The 24,758-nt window shown below is 38.9% G+C and overlaps 1 protein-coding gene across 13 annotated transcripts in view; it reads right to left on the bottom strand.

The window, feature by feature from the left end:
• The window catches only part of ESRRG (estrogen related receptor gamma), a 624,471-nt gene that overhangs the window by 151,067 nt on the left and 448,646 nt on the right, over window positions 1-24,758 (bottom strand). For all 13 annotated transcript variants that reach the window (XM_053208859.1, XM_027074972.2, XM_027074969.2 and 10 more), the window contains one exon: window positions 5,140-5,256. In XM_053208859.1, the coding sequence (XP_053064834.1) occupies window positions 5,140-5,256 (117 nt within the window). The remainder of the gene's footprint in view (window positions 1-5,139; window positions 5,257-24,758) is intronic.

The following is a 24,758-nucleotide window of genomic DNA, read 5'->3' as shown; positions in this document are numbered from 1 at the left end:
ATTATATCATTTTCTAAATACAACTAATATCAGAATAGAAGGGATGAGAAAGAATGCAGTCTAACTGCTCCCCTGGGCATATGGAAATAGACACAGAGCTGAATGGACTTCCCCAAAATCACCATGCTAGGTAGTGGAAAAATCACAATTAAAAGCTAAAGCGTGGTATTTTGCCAGACACGCGAGAGAAGTTCAGTTAATATTTATGGAGATGTTCTAAAACTTATTTCTATCCTCTGAATTTTTTCCACGATGTTCTGTTATCAAAATTCCCTTAGTAAAATTTAATGTACCTATGAGTACATTAAAGGAATTCTTCTATTTCTTCATGCACATTTTAAAATATGGGTTATTTGTCCATTTTCTCTGATAGAGGAACGAGCCCTCCTTTCTTCATCTCAACCACTTTACCTATGTTGTTGGTGGTGAAAACTGCTTGGGTTGAAGTCCCTTTTTTCCTTTTTATGCTGTTGTCTTGCTTTGCTTGACCTAAGGGTAAATATTAAAAACTAAATTTCCTTATGAAATTTTGGAACCAACTTTCACCTACTGTATGTCTATAAAAAGTCATAAAGGACCCCTAAGATCGTTGACATCGCCGAAAAATAACAAAATTTATATGAATTGGTATTAGCCCAGGAGGTCAGTATAATATATCCAGATTCTAGCTCATGGCGTCACCCCCCAACCACATACCCTGTGTCTAAATTAGCTCTCTTGGGTTTACAAAAACCTCATAAGCAAGGTAAGTTCTGTCTTCAGTCCCATGCTCACAAGTAAACAGGCTGCAGTAGGTCTTAGAGGTTGCGCAACTTGTTCAGGTCCAGGAGGTGGCAGAGCCAGGCAATGAGTCTAGGTCCACCTGACCCTGAAGCTTGACCCTTACTGTTTCCAGCAACAAGAGCTAATATTGATTTCATCCTTATTCTATATCATGTGGCATGCTGAGCACTTAACCTGCAGTTTCTTATTGGATATTCACGACATTTTATTCACAAATACTACTACTGCCATCATCTTACAGATGACGAAACGGAAGATTAGAGGGGTGCCTGGGGGGCTCAGCCAGTTAAGCGTCCTACTTCGGCTCGGGTCATGATCTCTCGGGTCGTGAGCTCGAGCCCCGCATCGGGCTCTGTGCTGACAGCTCGGAGCCTGGAGCCTGCTTTGGATTCTGTGTCTCCCACGCTTTCTGCCCCTCCCCCACTCATGCTCTGTCTCGCTCTGTCTCAAAAATAAAAACATTTTAAGAAAATTTAAAAAAAAGAAAGAAATAGAAGATTAGAAAGGCTTAAGTATCTTTTTTTTTTTTTTTTAAGGCAAAGTGAAATACACGCTTTTGGCATGAAATAGCTAAACTGGCCCTCCATGCTTCTGTGATTCATCTATACTTTGTCATGCACACTGGCCTGGCTGGGGAATATCACGCTGTGTAGGACTGTGGGTGCCTTGCTCTCGTGTGCAAGAGTCCAAGAAAAATACTTGAGTCGCCAAGGTGAAACCCATCATACCAATAAACAGCAAAAAGCCCTTTAATCCTTCGATCAGTGAATGTTATACCTAAATAAAATAATTATTGCTTTCATAAAATGTCTCTGTTGGCCACTGACAGAGAGTAAACTGAACCAGCGTGTCCTACAATAGCCTTTAAATAACCAAGGAGAGAGATCAAAATAAAAATAAATCTTGACCAGATTTATAGGTGCACTTTGATTACTTCTTGTTTTTTTCCTTCAAATAAGCAATACCTGAAAAAAAATGAAAAGGGAATGTTGGGACCAGATATCTTGTAATAGATGGGTCTTCTCTGACATACAGTATGGTATAATGCTGACAAAGTAATGCTGGCCCATCATTCGTGAGGCTTACTAGCCAACTAGAGCCCAGAAAAGAAAAGGGGATTTTTCAGGATGTGGAATGGCACAACCATTTGGATTTGAACAAACTTTCATTTTTTTAACTGTACTTCTTGAAGTGTGGGGTTTTGTTTTGTTCTTATGTTGTGACACTTTGTTATTTGCTCCACACAACAAATTCTTTGTTTCAGACAATAACAACTTTTTGACTCAAACATTCTAACGTCAAAATCAAGTAGTTCATTCAGACATAATTCTGGTGCTGGCTAAGGAGAAGGCGTATCTTGTAAGAATTTAATTGCGCACAACTGTGACGCAAGTGGGGTTGTTTACACTCTAAGCTGTCACTTCCCATTGCGCCCTAAATCATTAGCAGAAATACCAGTGAATAAACCCGGGGATCATTGTGTTTAAGAGAGTGAAAGTTTCATTTTTCTCTAAACCACCTTTTTAATGAAAACTTCTTTATTTCCCTCAGGCAGCACTTTATCTAAGATGTATTTGGCTGGTTGCATAAAAATACCCGGTAAAGGAAAGAAGGTTCCCATCAAAGCTGTTGAAATCTGATTTCATTTCAGATTCTAGAACTAATGTTGTTTTTTGTTTAAATAGATTTTGTCTGTCAATTTCCAGACCTGCTGTGCCATCAGCCTGTATGGACTGCTGTGGTCAACACGGGGGTTGTAGCAGCAAATTTTATTATGGACTGGTAATTGAATTGAACAGGTTTACATTTGAATAGATTTACTACATCATGATCTCTGACATACTGCACGGGACTGAAATCCCTCTCCATCCATAAAGATACATTTAAGACAGTATCATTCTCTCCAGGCTGAGGAGGCCAGTCTTGAGCCAAGGAGATGGCCAAACATAATTGTGCATTTATATGCAGGGTGTAATACAATATTTCACTGCATTTTTAAGTACAAAAGAAGAGGAATATTCCATGTTTACTCATAGCCATCCTTTTGGGGGGAGGGGCTTAGAGAACTGGTATTTTCCCATCGAAGTGGGCATAAGGAAGTAAAGGAAAATAAATTATTATTTAAGTATATCAGCAACAGCAGCAATTCCCTTGAAAACAGACCCTCAAAGGCTTGATAAGGGCAACTGAAGAGGTGTGAATTACAGATAAGCACTGTCCCATTTCTTTTCACCAACAATGTTTCATTAAACCCAGTTCACACTTCCTCGTCACTCTAACCACCCTTCAAAACTGCTCCTGCTTCAAAACCACAACGTGGGAAATTACTTAGAGGAAATTTTATTATTATTTTTTTTTACTTCCTCCATAAACCTGGAAGTGCAAAGAGTTGAGTAAATCATGGTAGTAAAATGAAACCAGTCAAAAAATGCTACCAACCTGGAAATGGAGACATATCTCCATGTACTTTAGTTTTTGAAAATAAAAGCCACATCTAGGACACAGCAATTCAAAGCGCTAATTGATATGTTATTTTTATAGCACTTTAAATGCATGGATTTGCTCTTTGAAAATGATTCCTCAACTCCCGACTCTTAATTTACCCCTTTTGAATGAGCGTAAGTTTAGTGCGAGTCTCTACAGCTCAACTAAGCGGCAACATAAAGACCAAAAGTCGACCACCAATTACTCACCATTTACTGTGAAGTAGGTTTTGTTTGTCACTCTTTTACAGGATTTAAGGCAATTGCTAAGATAAAGCTTTCAACCTCAAAAGAAGTGAGCTATCACCATCATCCTAACTAAAAGGGAGATTCTTTGTCCTGTGCGTAGTGTCATTATGGTTGGGTTTTTATTTATGTTTTTCCTGGTCAAAACTGTCCCATTGGCATTTCCACTTAAGTTTTCTCTAGCAAGAGCAATCATACCCGACTTGCTCACTGTTGTACCACTGCAGTCTAGAATGATGCCTGGCACTCTGGAGAAACTTAATAAATATTCAGCAAGGGCATTATAAATATAAAATACACCAACTGTGAAAAATCCTAATAGTGCCAAAGGCTATATGGTGAAAAGGGAAAATACCCCTCCTCACTGGATTTACAGTGCCACACTGTCCCCAATCTTTATTTGTCCCTCCTTCTACTTCCCCATGTGCACCCTACCACAAAGCATATCTCCCTTCTACCATTCTTTCTCCTTTCTCTCTCTCCAGATATTTTCGTATGAATTATTAAGATAAACTTTTTATAATTTTTATTTAATATAAATATATATTTGTATATAAAAATATATATATGGTGAATCCTACTACTAGGGGATTTGTGCTTTATTTTATTTTTTTACTTGACAACACATTTTATGTCACCTTTTCATAAGGCTTTAATCATACAATTATACACCCTTTGTTTATAGCTTTCCCGACCCGCACCCCCCCCCCCACTCCGAGAGGAAGAGGAGAGTCAAGATGAGAAGAAGAATTGGAGAGTCTTCTCTGTTCCTAGTCAAATGAGGGGTTAGTTCTTAGTGGTCTAGTAAAGGTCATAAGAACATAAGTCCAAAAGAGAAGACTGGAAAAAAAGAAAGAGTGTTTTACACCTAACATTAATTTTTTTAAAAAAGTGGTGGGGCGCCTGGGTGGCTCAGTCGGTTAAGCGGCCAACTCCGGCTCAGGTCATGATCTCGCGGTCCGTGAGTTCGAGTCCCGCATCAGGCTCTGTGCTGACTGCTAAGAGCCTGGAGCCTGTTTCGGATTCTGTGTCTCCCTCTCTCTCTGCCCCTCCCCCGTTCATGCTCTGTCTCTCTCTGTCTCAAAAATAAATAAACGTTAAAAAAAATTTTTTTAAAGTGGTAACAATATGAAATGATGGCTATGTTGATTGGCTTGACTCTGGCGATTATTTCACAGTACACACGCACATCAAAACATCAAGTCATACACTTTAAATATATAGTTTTTATTTGCCAACCATATCTCAATTAACGACGGAAGGAAAAATCTCTCTGCAAACTTAGAAAAGAGAAGAAATACAAAAAGACAACGACTAGCCTCTCGGTGTCCTTCAACCTTCACCTCCTGCAAGTTGTAAAGGTAAAAAGAACCAGAACTACCAAGCATACCTGGTGGGCTTAGCTGCACACGTGACGTTTCCCACCTTGTCCCCTCCTGTCGATGTCAAGCCGTCAGCCAGGACTCATCAGAAAACTCAGGCGTGAACAAGTATTGTGTCATCAGATTCAGGGTGCTTACTGTGACCCCCTCTTTTCGTGATTTCTGTAGCATTTCTGTAATCCCCTGCACACACCCCTTCCCCCATTCCCACCCTGAAGCGCGGGGCCTCTAACGACGTGCCTTACCTTCTTTCAGCATGCCCACTTTTAAACACTTCATGAAGCGGCAAGCCTGGCAGGATTTACGTCTGCGCTTTGTGATTTCACATTCGTTCGTGGCAGGGCAGCTATATTCTATATTACCTAAAACACAGAGTTTGAAGGAAAGCGGTTAGATTTGCAAGACCCCAAAAATGTGAGCAGCCCAAAGGCAACGTCTACGCACTCATCCTGCCCCTCCCCTCAAAAAAAAGTCACAGGAGATTCATGAAGATGTCATAAATGTCACGAAGCTGTCTGCTCGGTAGCAACCACTTGAGATGCACCGAATAACTGGAAGATAAATGGTAAAGGATCTCAAAAGCTTAAGTTTAAGGTTAGCCTTTAAAACACTATGCTCAGCCTACCCGTGTAAAACATCAGTCTTTCAGAATCTTGGATCGAAATGAATTTTCAAACTAGATTATTTCCGTAAAAGCACAAACGTCAAAGTCATATTCTCGTGTCATCAGTTCTGGATTTCCTTTGGTTACGAATGCTCCGATGCATCAGGCTTATCGTCTTTCTGACACTAAACAGCACAAACCCCACTGTGAAAAATTATTAGCCCCAGGCTAACCTGGGGCCTTACAATAAGCTCCTAGAGGGCAGGGACCGAAATGACTTGGCTCTTACTAGGCCTCACAACATGGTTCTCTGCTTCGTAAATGTTTATTGAAAAGGAGGAGGAAGAGGAGGAGGAAGAGGATGATGATGACCATCATCGTCATCATCATGTTTGTTACATTATCTGCATTAATGAATTCCAAACACTCAAGCTCCATGAAAGTGCCATAAATAAAAATAAACTGCTACGAAACTACACTGTTAATATCAGAGTTGACATTATTTGTGGTCGTACTTACACCCTGGAAGTGATAAATATGTAGCCAGAAGAAGATCCAAACTTTAACTTGAAATTTTTTCAATTAATGCCAATGACAGCATGTGGGATGTGCTCTGGGGCTGCCTACAGCTTTGCAAAGAAGCTGCCTTTAAAATAAAGCCTCTCTCCCGTATCAGCTCTGTCACATAGTGCTTGAAGGTCTTTCCTTGCTTCCTAACCCTTTCCCCTTGTGATTAAGTGCATTAGTATCTTAATGAAAATGCATTCTGTTTATTGCCCTCTTGGGAAGGGGGAGGTCATCACACCAAATGCATAAATTGTCATCAGAGACGGTCCGAGCATAATTGCAATTTTGCTGCTCCGTGTTTGCAATACTCAGGGTCCATCCAAGTCCCCTGAAACATGCGCAGATTCTAGTAATTAGCATAGAGTCTGCCTGGGACCACAGCATTGATGAAATATTTCAGAGTTAATCACACTTTGTAAACACTGATTTATATTGACTACCTTTCTCCAGACTGATGTCTCCTCATTAAATATCACATTAGTGGATTGCAGGATTGTACAAAGACTCAACTACTCAGCAACTGCTAATTCAACAGGAAGTAACACCTAACCACTTATAACTACTGAAAATTGGTTAAGTATGCATGACTAAAAAATTTTTTTAAAAAGCTGTGTACTATAACTGGAGATAAGCCTATCAAAACTGTTTGACTAAATTAGCATTCTAACTCAGGGCATTTATAGTAATAAAAGCAACTACTTTTTAACATAAGAGATTCAATAATAAGAGTAATATTAATCGCATCAACAAAGGCACACACCATCATCTTCAGAGATATTACTAATACCCAGGAAACTGAGGATAAGTCAAAGGAACCAGACTGGCTGGGTCATGGCTGAGAATAAAAGGATTTAGGATCTGAACTTTAGATGAACCATTTTTCACTGCTGTGCTCCTTTAACCATCACTGGAAATTTCTTTTGCATCCAGGGAGTATTGCTAGTAATTTCCTAGGGATTAATTAGTATTCTACTACCAGATTCTTCCACTCTACATACCTCTTCCTATACTTATTAAAAAGAAACTCTGTCTTTGCTTTCTTAGAAAGAGCTGAACAATAACTATTAGGGAGGAAAAATGGTTTCCAAACAGCATTTCTTGCCCTGTTTTTGCCTAAAGATTCAGTATCAAGTCCTACCTTTGTTCACTTTCCAATATCAAAGCATGACCCACACTTTGAACTCAATGCTGGGAACTTCTACCAGGGTGACCCACCATTCCCCTCCCTGCCCCCACAAAAAAATCATCTTTCATTTCCAACCAGTTCCTCTTCATCTGAAAATTCTATCCTCATCCTCCACAATAACACACTTCTGACAGGAACCTAAGTCAGGCACGTGTGAGCTCACATGTGGACTGTGGGTGTGATCTCCTAACTGGGCATTTTGCCTCCATGCTCTCCCCCTGTAATCCATGCTGCATACCTCTTCCTAGGACTTCTTTGGGTACGTTGGTACCCTAATTAAAAAATATCACTAGGGGCGCCTGGGTGGCTCAGTGGGTTGAGCGTCCAACTTCAGCTTGGGTCATGATCTCACAGTCTGTGAGTTCGAGCCCCGGGTCGGGCTCTGTGCTGACAGCTCAGAGCCTGGGGCCTGTTTCAGATTCTGTGTCTCCCTTTCTCTAACCCTCCTCCGTTCATGCTCTGTCTCTCTCTGTCTCAAAAATAAATAAACGTTAAAAAAATTTTTTGTTTTAATTTTAAAACAATTAAAAAAAATCACTAGATTTCTATGGCCTCTTGAATTAAATATAAAATATTAGATTAGCAAACAAAATCCCCACTCCAATAAAACTCCTGTCTACTTCTCCAGCAATATTACAATTATTACCTTATGTGAACTTTCTGATGCAGCCATTTCAATTTATTCTTTTCCTGTGTCCTTCAGACTTCCCTCTGAGAATGATCTATCTTTGCCCCTCTTTTCTTCTTAAAATTACTTCCAAGTCACAATGTTCAACTCAAATTCCATTCAAATCTTTCATGAAAACCTCTCAGACCATCATAGCAGAAAATGACTTCTTGGTTCTCATATCTTTTCACGTACTCTCATCACCTACAGACAAGCCATATTTTGTCATACCTTTTTTGCATGCATATTACCCATTAGATGGTAAGATCCTGGAGGCAAGGACCATTTCTTACACAGTAGAAAAAATCTTCCACCAAAAAGTAGTAAATAAGTAAAATAATATGCTTAGAAAGCTTATATTTTCTTGATTCCTCAAGGTCATTGCTTTGAACACTAATTATGGTGCTGTAATGTAGTAATGCCCACAAGGTCAAGAGCTAGACATCTCATCAGGAGGCAATGTTAAGAACACTAAGAAAATCTGGGGCGCCTGGGTGGCTCAGTCGGTGGAGCGTCCGGCTTCGGCTCAGGTCATGATCTTGCGGTTTGTGAGTTTGAGCCCCGCGTCGAGCCCTGTGCTGACAGCTCAGAGCCTGGAGCCTGTTTCAGATTCTGTGTCTCCCTCTCTCTCTGTTCCTCCCCAGCTCTGTCTCTCTCTGTCTCTTTCTCTCAAAAATAAATAAACATTAAAAAAAAAAAAATTTAAAGAACACTAGGAAAATCATTCCACGAACCAAAAAACAGTATTCAGAAACCTAGTTAATTTTTTAAAACCTTGAAAAGTGGCTTTGAGAAAAATGAAATGCAAGGCAAAACAGGAAGAGATCATTGAGGGGAAAACCAAAAATATACAAAGGCTGCTAGGGAACAAAGTGTGAAAAGAAAAAAAAGAACTGTAAGAGGCTTTAAAGGAAATAAAAGAGCATCTTGATATGAATAGAATAAGAATGAAAGGAAAATAAAACATGAAAATACAGACAGATGACACTAAAAGGGTTAACTTTTATCTTGTCATAGTACTTACTGGACACATTGGAGAAAATATTTAGGAGTGATTCAACAAGAGTAGCTAAATCTGTGATTTATGACCCTTCTAAGGATAATTGTGTAAAAATTTTTAAATTTCTTCAAAAAACAGAAGGAAAATTATAAAATTACCACATGAGAATTTTAGGTCATATATAAAGAAGTACTCTAGTTTCATTTCTAACCATTACATTCCATAGTTCCTCGATGACAAAAAGAAATGTAAAGGAAGAGAAATTTTTAATAGTGCCTTAGGATGAACTTTGAGGGAGAAGATCTGTCTTATTCATTCTTGGATCCTTGATGCTCATCCATGAGCCTGCCATTTTGTATCATGTGATGGGCTGGAACAGAAAGAGGTAGTTCCTGCTCTTGAGAAGTCCACAGTCTTACAGAGGAGATAAGACTTGTAAGCAAATAACAGTACAATTTGGTGTAGGGGGCAATGGTTCTGGATTCAGTATTAGCATGCATGTGCAAACACACGCGCTCCCACAAATGCAGAGATCATGCCTAAGAAAGTCAATGAATTCTCAGCCTAGGAGTGAATGACCAAACTGTGCTGTGAAAAATGAATACCTAACTACGCTGTGGTAGAAGTATCTTCCCAAAGCTATAGGCAACAAAACATTTTTGTAAAAATTGCACTGTGAATGGATAGAAAATATAGTGGTCCTGAGTGTTTGCACAAATGATATATTTTCAGCTTAAGTGTACAGAAATTGTTTATGATGAATCAGGTATCCCTCAGCCAAATTTCAATAAATTAGTCTTGACATATATGAGTGATAACCTTGATTTCACTAAGTAACACCAGTTTATATCTTGAAAAACAAATCAACATTATTCTAAAGAACTTATGTGCTGGAGGGATACCTCTCTAATTTCAAAGCCCTCCCATTGAGTTTTAGTTCGTCGTTGTTGGCTATGATCACCCACCCAACAAAGTCTTTGATCCGTGTTGGAGTCTACACAGATTCTGTCCTTGAAATACCTTCCCTGGTGCTTTTTCGATGCAATAATTTTTTTAAAGGCATTTTTATCCTAAAAATGTGCTACCCCAAGCACCTGGGTAAGAATGCTACATCTATTTTGGTAATGGCTCAAAGACATTACTCCCAGTAGACCACGTGACCTCTACGGGGCACTTGTTTTCCTTCGATTCGCGAAAAGTGGAAGGCAGGTAAAAATATTTCCAATAGCAACTGTGGGTACCTGGAATGTTAACACAGGACAGTCATTCGGGAGGAGGCAGAAGTTATCGTTCACAAGCTAGGATTCTCATTTCAGACACGGAGTTTTCTTGGATTATAGCTTGCTATTTTCTGGGACACATTTGTTAGATGGCACCGGGGACTGAATTGGGCACCGACTGAGGACACGACTGGAATTTTCCCAGTTTTGTCAATAGCTGGGGAAGTGAGCTCTGTTGCAGAGGGAACCAAATCAACACGGAAGCTTTGGGTTTTTAAACCAGGCTGACAAGAATGATAGAGCAATTTATAATATCTCCTGGCAGCTTTTCAGAAAGTCCTGGGCTCTGATTACTTATTTCAAAGTCTTTTGTACAATTAGTTTGTAGGCAATATAATTTTCTCACTTACTGCTTAATAGAATCTTGCAGCTAGCTGGCGGATAGAATAACAGGGTGTATGTAAAACTCCAGCCTGGAGTGCCAGTGGATAATTTGTATATTCCTTTCAGTCACTTAATGGACTTTTACAGTTTGGCAGTGAAAGGGCTGAATGATGTAAATTAGCATGGCATCTCAAAATAAAAATATATGTCAAATCCTTACTCCCAACCCACATCACTCAAACACAGTAATGATGCATTTGGCTTCATGCAGTTCCTAAGAGTTATCCTCTTTTTCATACATACAGACATCATAATTGTAAAGCCACTTTGAAAGCATCTGTATATTTCCCCCAATTGTTTTAATTTTATTAACAGAACCAAATGGCTTGAGATGACCCACAGGGCGCTCCAAGTGGGGTTTATCCAATTGTTTTCCAGTATTAAGTAATTTTAAAATAATGGGATTTGCCTTAGTACACAATTACAGAGCATTAAAAACATGCAGCCAATAATCCATAGTATTTTTGTTTTAAATGACCAAAAACATTCAAAAATGAAAGAAAACCCTCTAGTGTATAATAGTAAAAGTTTTTCCATACAGCAATACACCTTTCCTTTCTCTCCTTTTCTTTTCTTTCTTGTTTTTAATGCTTCCTTTTTCCTATTTTCTGCCCCTTCCACCTGAAATTGAAATATTAGCTAAAAGTAGGATTATATAATATGGAATAATAATTTATTACATATCTGTACATCAATGTACACACTTTTTAAATTTTTTCAAAGAATCCCAAGTTAGACTTCAAAGTTGCCCAGAGACATTATACCTGTTCCCAAAGGACTGCTCTGAATACTTTTTGAAGCTCCCTTTAGAAATGCCACTAAAGTCACTTTACAAGCTATGGGGGGGGGGGGGGGGGGCATCAAATTACATTTCATCCGTATTCACCCAAAACATCTGACTGCTTCCTTATCGCAAGACATGATGGCAAATGATATGTGCTCAGTATTAAATTTTAAATTTACCTTCAAATTTCAAAGATCTTTAGATCACTGATGGTATTTTGAGAACCTGCCTCAAGTTCTAAAAGAGGATGCCCAAGGTATTACAAGGAATGGCCATGTCAGATTCCCAAAGGGATGGCAGATCACCTGTGAAATGGAGGCTGTGGCCTACTGAGGCGGGAGGAGAGGGTGTCACATCCAGTTAACAGTCATGCCCAGCTCTTATCAAAGCAATTTCATATATAGGGTTATGCCAAAGCCCCACGTTCTTTGCCTTTTTGCTGCTCCTCTATCCTCTTAAAAAATGAGGTGGAAAATAAGCGGGCAGAGAAAAGGTCTTTTGATATTTGGCTCTTCAGATTCTATAGGATTAAATTCCAATAATCACAAACATAGTACACAAGAGCCATACTAGTATATTCAGGCACAGACTACTGCATTTTCACCTTGAAGCTCAGGCCTACCTCCCACTTGAGAAGAGATGACGGTTTGTTCTTAAGGGAAAAAAAAAAAGATCAGAAGAAGCCCATAAGCAGGTAGGCTCATAAACCCTGAGCAACGTCGACTGACTACAGACTGACTATAGACACGCTCTGGTTTCATCTTCCGGCGAGCCATACTGGGTGGGCCACTGAACCCACAGTGGGTATCCACCACCTCTCTGTACGATACAGCCAACCACAAGATTGTATTGACCTGTTGAATTAAATAAAAAATAGATCCACAAGAAAACAGTTTTGTCAAATGGGGGGAAATTATTCAGCCTTGATTTTTTTTCCCAGGTTAAACAAAACATAGCCTACCTCAGCTTCTACCAACTCCGTAAACATGGACATTCCTTTATAACATACATTTCACAATCAGTGACTAAACACGGGGCACCGGGCATGCTCATCTCAAAGCAAAGGTGAAAGAAATTACTGGATGCCCATTGCATGTCCATAACATACTACCTTGCATAGGGTTTAGGAAGACATCTCAAAAATACATGAGTGAAAGCAGAGGAGGAGAGAGAAGGGGAAGAAAAGAAATGGCAGATGAAGGTCCAAATTAGCTCTGCCATTTACTAGCTGTGTGGACTTAACTAGTTACTTTACCTTTACTCCTGTCAGATTACTAAAATATATAGGAGGAATAATCACGTGTACTTTATAACACTGTAAGAATTACATGTAATATAGTTTTAAAACCATAGATCACGTTGTTCACCCTTCTGAGAACAAAAGGGAGAGACACTGTAGGATTTCATCAATTACTAAATACTTTTGCTCTCAAGGCCTAAATCTGGAATTGGGAAATATTATAAAACAACCTTCCTCAGATTTATGCAAAAGTGTAAAAGTGAATATGCCATTCACCCAGAGATGCTGAAAGAAAATTTTGCCTTGCCAACAACTCTAGTGTACATGATAATATTTTACAGATAATAGGAAGAGAGGAAGAAGAAGAAGAACTCAAGTCATTTTTTTTTAAGCACCAAATTGTCTAAGAAGCGAATTTCTGAGATATCAACCATATCTTCTTGTGAGCACTTCCTGTCACTATGCTGGGGCTCATAAACTGCACATCAGTGGGTGTAATCTGATTATAATCAAGGGTAAAGGATTTGCAAAGCTCTTCCAAATCCCACCAGCCTTATCCCTTCCCAGAGTCTCAGGTCAATTTCTATGCCTATCTATCCCAAGCCCACCCTTGTCTGACACGTACACTGAATTAGTCCAAATTCCTAGAAAGCAGCATTATCTTTTCTGCTGGCCCTCTTCACGTGCCTCTTTTACCATGTCTTCCATGAAGCTTTCCCAGAGCCCACAAGACTGAGTCCTTATGGGTGTAACTGGTTCATCTCACATTTGTCTTCACGTGGGTCATTCTCTTAGAACTCAGCATACTTTGGGGCACCAGGGCGATTCAGTTGCTTAAGAATCTGCCTCTTACTGAGAACAAACTGAGGGTTGATGGGGGGTGGGAGGGAGGGGACGGTGGGTGATGGGTATTGAGGAGGGCACCTTTTGGGTGAGCACTGGGTGCTGTATGGAAACCAATTTGACAATAAATTTCATATATTGAAAAAAAAAAAGAATCTGCCTCTTGATTTCAGCTCAAGCCATGATCTAATGGTTCATGAGTTTGAGCCCTACATCAGGCTCTGTTCTCTCTCTCTCTCAAAAAATAAACTAAAAAAAATAAAATAAAATAAAATAAAAAAAGAACTCAACATCCTTTATTATTTGTGTCTATTGGATCACCCACTTCCTGTCCCAATTGTATATTCCTTAAGGACAGGAACTTACAACCCTTGGAATCCCCTGTGTCCAAAGAACGTGTAGTCAAGTCAATGACCCACAGGAAGCCACCCATTACCTGTTGACTTGATTTTTAGTGATCCCATTCCTCATTCCTTCATTTTAATATTTAGCCCCAAATTATTCTTTAAAAAAAGCTGAGTACAATGAGACAAAATAAAACTAATAGGAAACTGCCAACAACGTATCATTTGGCATTAAGCAACACAAAATTAAAGGATATTAGACTTTGAGGAGAACTTAATGTTAGCTGGTTCAGCCTCCTTGTGTTAGAGACCACAGACAGGTAAATACGTACTGATTAATTTCTATTCGCTGGACCCTCTTGACAAGGATATGGATAATTAATTACAAAAAAAAAAAAGACTAAAACTCAAATATCCTGACATCCAGTCCAATGCTCCCTAAATTCGCCCATTAAAATCTGCATATCAATACCTATAATAAACACAAAGGGTGTCAGGCACTATTTTATGTGTTTTACAGATATGAACACCATTTGGCAGATGAGAGAATTAAGGCACTGAAAGAAAGTCCGTGCTCTTAACTATGATGCAATGCTGCCTGACTCCGATCTTCTAAAAGTAATGGAGTATTGTTTGAAAAGAAATAAAAAAATGAAATTCCTATCTTCTGAGAGTGTGCTTTGTGTAGTTGTTGTTGCTATTGTTGCTGGTTGGAAAGGAAATTTTGATGCCTTAGAATCGTAAGATAGGGGTGGATCTTGGCATTGTCTTTTGCTGTTGTCAGACTTATGGTACAAGGGCAGCTGTGGGAGAGGATAGGGTTGCTTTTGGGGAATGGAATCTCTCAACACCTCAAAAAGAAATCCCTCTACTTGTCTCTGTACCACTACGGTTTGCAGACAGTTTAATTCCACAGAAACCAAACAGACCATGTCACCAAAGCAACAGGTGTCAGGTTGTAAACAATGCATTTTAAAGATCCCAAAATAATGCTACTGTTCATGATAGGAGAGAAAAGTAATCCATACTCAGGAGAGTGTGTTCTGAAAGGCATTTTAAAAAGGAATAATCAGTATCTAATAAAAAACACGCTCGCTGATGAAGATGATGGAGAATACAAATATCTCTCATCCAAGGTAACCAGAAATTCAATGTTTTTTAGTTTTGATGCGATGACATCTTCTTGGAAAAGGCAACTCTTCTTCCCTAGTGTAGAATGCATACCCTGTGTGATGTGTGTAGCCACTGCATCTCAGTTTCTAAGCTCCTACAGAGTAGGGATGGTGTCACAGAAGTATTTATAAAAGAGCTCAGAGATGACCACTGCCATAGGAAAGATGATAGATCTGAGGCAACCATAACCCCCAAATTTGCTGTGCTCAGTATTCCACAACTTTTACATGTTCTTTCTCTACCTACACGTTTTAAACTTTGATGAATTTTCTTATCTGTTTTTTAAAACATATGACTAAAAAGTGGTTTAACAAAATACTTTAGGTGAAAGAAAAAAATGCTAATAAAATCTAAGGCATTCACTATTTTTTAATAGAAAGGTACATTTTACAGTGGCAGTCATCAAACGGTACAGGAAGCCCATATGACAAACATGGAGGCATTAGGATCATAGCCTATGTGACAAAGCAACTGATTCTTTTTTTTTTAATTACAAAAAATTGTTTTTAAGTAATCTCTCTACCCAACGTGCGGCTCGAACTCACAACCCCAAGATCAAGAGTTGCATGATTTTCCAACTGAGTCAGCCAGGTGCCCCAACTGACTCTTATATAGGAAATTGACTTCATACCAATCCAAAGATTTTCCTTGTACCTTCAACAAGTAAACACAAGCACATCTTTTCCTAATACTGTCCTTAAATGTTTCTGTTCTTAAGTGCCATCAATGTGCCAAGAACTTTGTCAGAAAAGAGAGATTGGTATTAGAGACTTACTTCTTTCAAGATTAAGTTGATGCATTCAACAAGCATCTATCTGTGTCCTCCAAAGTTGGCACAGATTTGGGGAAATCTGCTGGACACAGTGATGGTAACTGATCTGACCTTAAACTGCAGGAGGCAGTACAACAATGGTTACAAGATAAGATAGGAGTCAAACTGAGTTCAAGTGATTGTTCTACCATTTTCTACAGGAGTCAAGGAAAGCTTTTAAATTTCAAGTTTCCTTCTTCAGGGGTGAAAGATGGATCATACCAATGGACACCTTTATGGTGTTGCTATGAAAATCAAATGAGATCATGTAACTCAAGGCCTGAACCAGAATGAGCACTGATTCTCAACAATAATGCAACATTGTAATTATATGCAGGGAAGGGATTCAGGATGCAGAAAAGCTAAAGGGGCTCTACAAGTGGCCAGGTGCCGGTTCTCAGTGCAGAAGTGAGGAAATGCCTGGCAGAGAATTTCTTCTGGCCTGTTGCAAGAAAGCCAACAGAAATAGACCTGATATCCAAATCACAGGCACATTATGAGAAGTAAAAGCAAACAAATATTCAAAAGACAGTAATCAGGGTACCTGGGTGGCTCCATTGGTTAAGTGTCTCACTCTTGATTTCAGCTCAGGTCATGATCTTATAGTTCGTGAGATCGAGCCTCGCACTGGGCTGAAAACTTGGAACCTGCTTGGGATTCTCTCTATCCTCTTTCTCTGCCCCTCCCCCTGCTCACACTCATGCTCGCTCGCTCTCCCTCTCTCTCTCAAAATAAATAAATAATCTTAAAAAAAAAAAGGATAGTAATAACTAATTACCCCAAAGATCAGGGAACTGACATAGGACTGCCAAGTGGATTTAGAGTGAAACAAGGAAAGCCCAAGGGAGGACCACGAAAGTTTCCTAACATGTGGTGTTTGTACCTAAAGATTTTCCTCTCTGAAATAAAACCTGCGTACTAAACTGTCTGCTATGATAGGGATTGCAGAAAAGTGCCAGGCATTTCTTCAGGAAGGAGGAGTATAGGGGAAAAGTTAGCAGTGTCGGAGGGGGACTTCCTGTGTGGTGACGGCCCAGGGGAGGCAGGGAAGGCTGGGGATACCTGTTTAGCTCTCACTCCTTCATATAACAGCAAGGGTGGACAAGTGTTTTTTATTAACGGTCCAGACAGTAAACATTTCAGTTTTGAAGGTCATTTGGTCTCTACTATGACTCCCCAGAAATCTGGCAGAAGACCAAAAGCAGCCACTAACAATACAAGAATGGGCATGGCTGTGTTCCAATAAAACTTTCTTTAGCAAATTTCTTTGGCCCCAGACCTTAAAACATATGGACAAAAGACAGCAACGATTTAAAACAAACAAACAAACAACAACAACAACAACAACAAAAAAAAAACACCACACACACAAAACATCTATTACCCAGTATTTCCTTTCTTACTTATAACTCTGTCAAGTAGCTTCCTACAAGTTAGGCACAGACATTACAAAAGAAATCTTAGTAAATTTGTACTATCTCAGAGGAACAAATGGCAGAAGAAGTTGGAGGGCTTTTGCTTTAAATATCTATAAAATTTGAAATTGTTCCCCATGTAAAACGTAGTTTGAAGACTGTGGGGGACAGTGAAGGCGTTCCAGAAGCAAGGAGGTGCCTTGGGAGTAGTGAAGATGCTTTGGAGGCAAAAGGTAAAAAAAAAAAAAAAAAAAAAGGTGCAATCAAGGACAAAATCTTGGGCTAGATTCATTCCTTTGAAGATTCTTGTACTTGTCTCTGATCTTCTTCAAATGAAAACTATGTGAATAGTTTGTACTGGAAAATGGATATCAGAATGTAGACTTCGCTGTGCTTTCAGATTCACTCCAAAGGTACATTCAGATTTCAAGCTCTAAATTCTAAATTAATCAAAATTTCCTGTGCACTAAATCCTCTTCTTTTCTTTTTGTATTATTACTCAGCTATGCCTTTATTAAAAAGTATATTAGAATTCAGTGGTCTCTTTAAGCTAATTCAAACCAAAATAAACAAGATTTCATCCCAAAGAACATAATTTTTTTCTTTAAAAATACAGATTCATTCATATAATCACATTCTCCCCACTTCTTCTGACTAGTATTCATCACAAGAAAAAAAGAGTTGCCCTCTACTTCAGTCACAAAGTTTACACAAGCAGACAACCATTTTCACATCAAAACAAGAGAAGAAATAAACCTCTTTTCTTCTGAAATAAAGAATTAAAGACTATGGAAGTTTTATCAATGGTGGGGGTGGAGGTATATTTTTAGGATCAACCTAAAACTAACAGCTAAAAATCCAGAGTAGCAGAGCACCTGGGTGGCTCAGTCGGTTGGGCATCCAACTTCAGTTCAGGTCATGATCTCACAGTTCATGGGTTTGAGCCCCCTGTCGGGCTCTGTGCTGACAGCTCAGAGCCTGGAGCCTGCTTTGGATTCTGTGTCTCCCTCTCTCCCTGCCCCTCCCCTGTTTGCGTGCACACACACTCTCTCTCTTTCAAAAATAAACATTACAAACATCATTAAAAAAATCCTGAGTAGCAAAACGAGAACCCACAGATAAAACTCAGGGAACTGAGCCCTCAAACTTCATACGTAGGCGGTTTCTAAAAATGAATTAAAAAAACAGATCTTTTAAAGACATATTTCTGATTGTCTCCTTTTTAAAAAACCTTTACTATTAAAAACCTTTACTATTATCTAATCATAACTTTGGAAATATTCTTAATTTCCCGTTTTTATTTTATTTTATCAATGTTATAGAAAATTTTGCCCATGGACTAAAATCTCTTACCAAGAATTCAGTCTAAAATTATTTGATGCTTTAAAAGCTTAAAAAATATGCAAGGCAGGGTAATGAGTAGTAAAGAGCACAGGATCATGGCTCACACTGTCTGAGATCCAGTTGTTTTGGGGCCATTATTTTTCTAAGCCTCAAATTCCACATATACAAATATGATAGTATAATAATATAATAGTAGTATCTACTTCTTTGGGATAATGGAAGAATTAATAGAACAATTAGTGTAAATCACTTAGAACAATGTGGCACATTGTAACAACTGATATAGTCATTATGACAGACTAATGAATTTTTCATCTACTATTAGTGGTAAAGGCATTGTGTGCAACTCAAGAGGCTGAAAACAACTATTTACATTGTTCACATATGTAATTATTTATGCACAGCCTAAGGAGGTAAAAGATTAGAACTTCATATTCAGAAAGTATGTGAAACCCTTCAAAAATGTTTAAACATTCACCTCACGCGCTCATTAGGATGGCTACTATCAGAAAAGAAAAGAAAAAAGAAAAGAAAAGAAAAGAAAAGAAAAGAAAAGAAAAGAAAAGAAAAGAGAAAAGAGAAAAGAGAAAAGAAAAGAGAAAAGAGAGGAGAAAAGAAAAGAAAAGAAAAGAAAAGAAAAGAAAAGAAAAGAAAAGGAAAGAAAAAAGGAAAGAAAAGAAAAGAGTTCCAGGATGGATGCAGAGAAATTGAAACCATGTGCACTGTCAGTGGGAAAGTAAAATGGTGCAGCCATTATGGGAAACCAGTCAGTATGAAGGTTTGTCACAAAATTAAAAGTAGAATTACCAGATGATCCAGAAATCCCACTTCTGGGTATCTATCTAAGAAACTGGAAACAAGATCTGAACGAGATGTTTCTACACCCGGGTTCACTGCAGCATTATTCACAACACCCAAGAGGCAGAAACAACCTATTGTCTTTTGATGGGGGAATGGAAAAAGCAAGAGTGGTATAGACATATAATGGAATATTAGACAGCCTTTAAAAAGAAGCAAATACTGTCATATATTACAGCATGGATAACCCGAGGACATTCTGCTAACTGAAATAAGCCAATCACAGAAAGACAAATACTGCATGATTAGAATATAGGAGGTAAAAGTAGCCAAACTCACAGAAAGCACAAAAGTGGTTTCCAGGGGCTGGAAAGAGATGGGAATGGCGAGGGGAATGGGCAGTCGTTTAATTGGTGTAGAGTTTCAGTTTTACAGCATAAAAACATTTAAAGATTTGTTGCACAATAATGTGCAGTTAACTAATACACTGCACACCTAAAAATGACTAAGATGGCAATTTTTATATTCTGTGATTTTTATGTTACATGCATTTTTTATGTGTATGTTGTGTTGTGTGATTTTTACCACAATAAAAATAAAATAAACATTAAGAAATAAATAAATGCTTAAACATCATTCAGATGTAAACACTTTTAAAATTGTGTAAGTGAGTTGCAAGGACTAGGCCATTATTGAATCCCATTATCAACAACTTCAAGAGAAAGTGGATTAATGCCGTGGGTACTCTACCACATCTAAGATATTATCTGAGTTTATCAAGTAATAGATCAGAAAAAGGAAACACTGCTCTGGGCTTGTTAACAGTAAAGCAGAAAAGTTCTTTCTGACCCATGCCATGAAACCCTACCCCGCCATTCCTTACATCCCACCTCATAGCTTCAAAGACTTGAATTTTAACAAGTTACTGATGTCTCCCTTCCTCAGGACCCAGCAAATCATACTGCAACATATACTCTTACAACTAATTACCAAAATGACCCACATTCACATCAATAGGAACCTGAGACCATAGACCTTTCCTGGCTCATTCTTTGTTTACCTTCCTACCTTTAGGGTGAACATTGTAATCTACTGGGGTTAGCAGTAACTAACTTTGAGTTTACGGGAGGAAGGGTCTTATCACATAATTACTTTAACATAGGCATTAAAGCGTGCATTCTGAAAAAATAAAGCACAAGGTATCATTCCTACTATAGCTACTGAGGCAATTCTAACAAGGTAATTTATCAGTTGGTTCTCTGAATAAAACAGCCTGATTTGTCAGGGCTTGGTTCTGGGTCAAGGGAGAACAAGAATGGGAGAATGAAAGCTATTAGCATAGAAAGCGAAGCACTGATAGCTTTGCTGGGCAGTTTATCTAGTAATCAAAAAACAGCCTCCGGCCCTTCATCAAAAACGGTCACCAGATAATTCTAGGGTGGTGGAGGGTGCTTCCAGAAGAAAGTCCACTGGTCTGTAGGCAAAGGATCTGCCACACCCCTCTTCCTAAGAAGTCCATCACAAATATAAAATTCGACCACACTAAAAGACAGGAGAGCAAATGGCATTTTTACAGAATTAATTGGAACTGATCCTTGGAGCGCCTCAGTCTTGAGCGTGTAAACTACACAAAGTCCTCCTCAGTCATTACCTGCCCAGAGGAGTGTGGGTGTGGAGTGCCGGGAGGCGTTTTAGATTTGACAAGTGGTGGGCTGGGGCAGGCCAAGAAAAGAAAACTACTCACCAACAGAGTGCCTAGAAGAAATGGCAATATGCATGCTCCCTTTCCACAGGAGAGGGACTGACTCAGGAACAGGGTTGGGCGGCCCAGGTGGGTTGCCATGTGAGATGTTGCACGCTGGAACCAGAGACAGCACCAGGTCTCATGCCACAACCAGTACCCTTCCCACCATGCTGCTACCTCTGAGGACCCCAGCTCAGGTGAACCATGGGAAACTGACTGTATTATCTGAGGGCAGTTTCAGTCAAGAAAAAATAAGCGTACGAAAATAAATACAGGAGAGCAAGGCCTCTTACGTATGCATGTACATGTAGAGATAATCCAGAATTACCTCCTTATTTTTTATGATTCTATCATGTAGGCCACGTCAAGGAGAATCAATGGAGAATATATTAACATTACAGATACATCAGCACTTTAAAGTATGAAGACAGAGCTAAGGTTTTTTGTTTGTTTTTAAGTAGGCATTCGAGTCCAGCGCAGAGCCAGGTGCAGGACCTGAACTCACAACCCTGAGATCAAGACCTGAAGTGAGATGATGGGTCAGACGCTAAACTGACTAAGCCACCCAGACGCCCCAGAAGATACAGCTAAGTTTAAAAAATTACTAAAACGCTTGTCCTTCCATTAATTATAATTATTGCACTTTTAAAAATTAGTGATACTATTATCACAAATGTCCTTTCCAGTTTTTTATAGTTAATTACAAAAGATTAATGTTTATTTATTTTTTTAATATGGAATTTATTGTCAAATTGGTTTCCATCAAATATCCTTTTTTAAATAAGTAAAAATAAACATAATGTAACTTACCCGAGGAACATAAAACGCATACTATATCACTTCCCAACCACTGCGAAACAGCATAGACAGTAGAAAAGAGTGTCACTCATTTTGCAAATATATTGCTACAAAAGTGAATTTTGTTTGGCTAATGTGACTAAAATATCTCACTAATTTGACAGTAAACTATAGTTGGACATTTTACCATGTCATAAAAAGTTTCACTAAAAATTTGTTTCCTCCTGCCATTGGCATATACCCCTTACACCGGACAGGTTCTTATCCAGTGTCACTCAGCTGGTAAACTTCCCCTGTGAATCAATAGCTAAAATGATACGTCAATGTTAAATGACTTTCAAACTACAGCAACGTAATGAAGTGTTTAAAAAACATGTAAATGACACCAGAGACAGTCATGTCACAAATTTGAGTTCCTAATATCTGAAGGACAAAAATATAGTAAGGATAGTTAAATGTTCTTCTATTTTCTTTTCTTTGATCAAAGATCAACCATGCAATTTAATCTCTGAAAATAATCAGTCTTATACAACTCAAGATCCAACTTTTTGTCAACTGCTCTGTTACTATGTTTCAATTTACATTGACTCCACTTTCCAATTTGCTAGCTAACACGCACGAATATGACACAGTGAACAGTGACAAGAGACTAGAAAAATGTGATCCTTGAAGAAATAAAAACATTCGGAAAACCGAGATAGTACACTTAAAAGATCATCATGATACAGCACTTGCTTTCAGTTTAAAATAATAGGTATGGAAAGTTGCCTAAAGAAGTCCTCTGGGTTGAAAATCCTAGTAGTCGATGTTGCCTACAAGAAGATAAATTGGGGTGTTTTGGTCTGGCAGTTACCTAGCAGTCAAATCGAGCCCTAGGCATATTTTTGTATGGCCCCAAGCTCAGAGTGGTTTTTATATTCTTAAACAGCTTAAAAAATAAAACAAAGCCAAGCAGAGTATGTGACAGAGAAGGCATGTGACCCACAGGTCCTAAAATATTTACTCTCTGGCTCTACAACAACTTGAGAAGTGATGACAATTTAGGTGCGTTCCTAAAAGTCAGAACAAACCACAGAAAAGAAATCACTACTCTTTTATCCCTAGAAGTGGGTTCATTAAGTCAAAAGTAAGAGAGATGAATCTGTAAATTATGCTTTTTCCTAAAAGATCCATTCACATAATATATATTCTCTACCAACACAGGAAGTCTGCAATATAAATTTTACTATTAAAATAAACACTGAAAGTTACAATTAAAATAGCCAGAGTATAATGATATCTCTCATTTATAACTTGGCAACATAAATGCATTTCCAAGAATCAGACAAAATTGGAATCAAATGCAAGAAAAAGTGGAAAAGTCACTTAAACTTTCACAAAAGCAAACTCTGAGCTAAAGCAAATGAATTGTACACAATATTTCTTCTGTAATATTAGTATCAATATTTAATTTAATACTACATCCAAACTGATAACCCCTGAGATTCTTCAAGCCAATTTAAACATTTCCATATTATTTTGAGTTTTAATCTTAGAACATATTAGAGTTTTAAAGAGGTCATTTATAAACTGGGGTAATTATTTTTCTTAAATACTATTTAAGTTAAATAGAGAGTATTTTATATTTTCTTTTGCAAGGTTCACATGATGCTCAGACACTCAATTTGTAAGTCTCTTCTTCCTCCAGTGTTGCAAATATTCTCTTCTAAGACTAAAATAGCACAAATGGCAAAGAAAACGTGACACCCAGGAAAGATCCTCTAGGACTACGCCGCCTGCCTTGGGAAAGAGTCAGCAGTTCAGTATGGAAGAGAAGTAGGCACGTCAGATCCACAGGCTGTGCCCGCAGAGTTAGCAGATGGCTAGCAGGCAAACGCCTTATCTTTAATGCCCCATGTTTAAGGGGATATTTAGGCTCTTACCATGTCACCTTTAGAACCAGACCAAAAAAAAAACAAGAAACAAAAAACCTCCACCTGAAGGCCCTGGGCTTTAGAAGACTTCACAGTGCAGGGGGCCCTTCAACAGGCTAAGAGGAGAAGACCAGCTGGAGCCGACCCCCTTGTAGCCCATGATCCCCAGTAGCTGGGACTCTCAAATTCTGCAGCTAAATTGCCACAATCCCCTTCCAGGACCTGCATGGGCCAATCCCGTGGGTCCATCCTCTGGAAGGTGACCTGGACTGGACTGTTGGTGTGCACATTATGACACCCATGCAGTCTAGGGGTAACTGTTCGGAAGGGGTCAATGTGCCTTGGACATGTGAGCAAGGGTGTCCACGCTATGCACAGGACATAATAGGAGGTAGAGGGGCAGAGAGAAATGGCGGGGGTGTAGGCTAAGGACGGACCCTCTTTCTACTACCTCTTTCTGACACAAAATTCCTATGAGTCTAAGAATTCAAAATGCAAAGCTGGCCTCCCAGGCCATTATGAAGGTATGTTTGTCCAATAGAAGAAGAGAACATACGTCACTTAGCAGTTTGTTATCTCGATTTCTAAGCTTCTAAACATTTACACATACGTAATGTGGCTGACCGCCGTAGTTCTGTCTCAGGTCCCACAAATGTCCAGAGGGAACTCAGTTCTTATCACGGTCACTCCTACATCTCATGCTGCAAGGACGTCCTGCTTCTTCATTCCTGAATCCCACATGTAAAGCTTAACCGGGAATCTGATATTTCACACAAGTCCCAGGACTCAGGCTCCTATTCTGATTTACCCAGTTTCCCATCCATTGACACAGGGGGGAGAAAAAGGTAATTTATTGCCATAAAACTATACAAAACTCATCGAATTTCCAGTCAGCCCACTCAAATCCTCCTGGTGAAAAAGGGCACCATTGTCAAGAATGGCTTCAGGGAGAGAGGGTTTATTATCACA

Source organism: Acinonyx jubatus, chromosome E4 (genome assembly GCF_027475565.1).
Source record: "Acinonyx jubatus isolate Ajub_Pintada_27869175 chromosome E4, VMU_Ajub_asm_v1.0, whole genome shotgun sequence".
NCBI classification, from domain to species: Eukaryota; Metazoa; Chordata; class Mammalia; order Carnivora; family Felidae; genus Acinonyx; species Acinonyx jubatus.
This window is presented reverse-complemented; position numbering and strand designations above follow the sequence as displayed.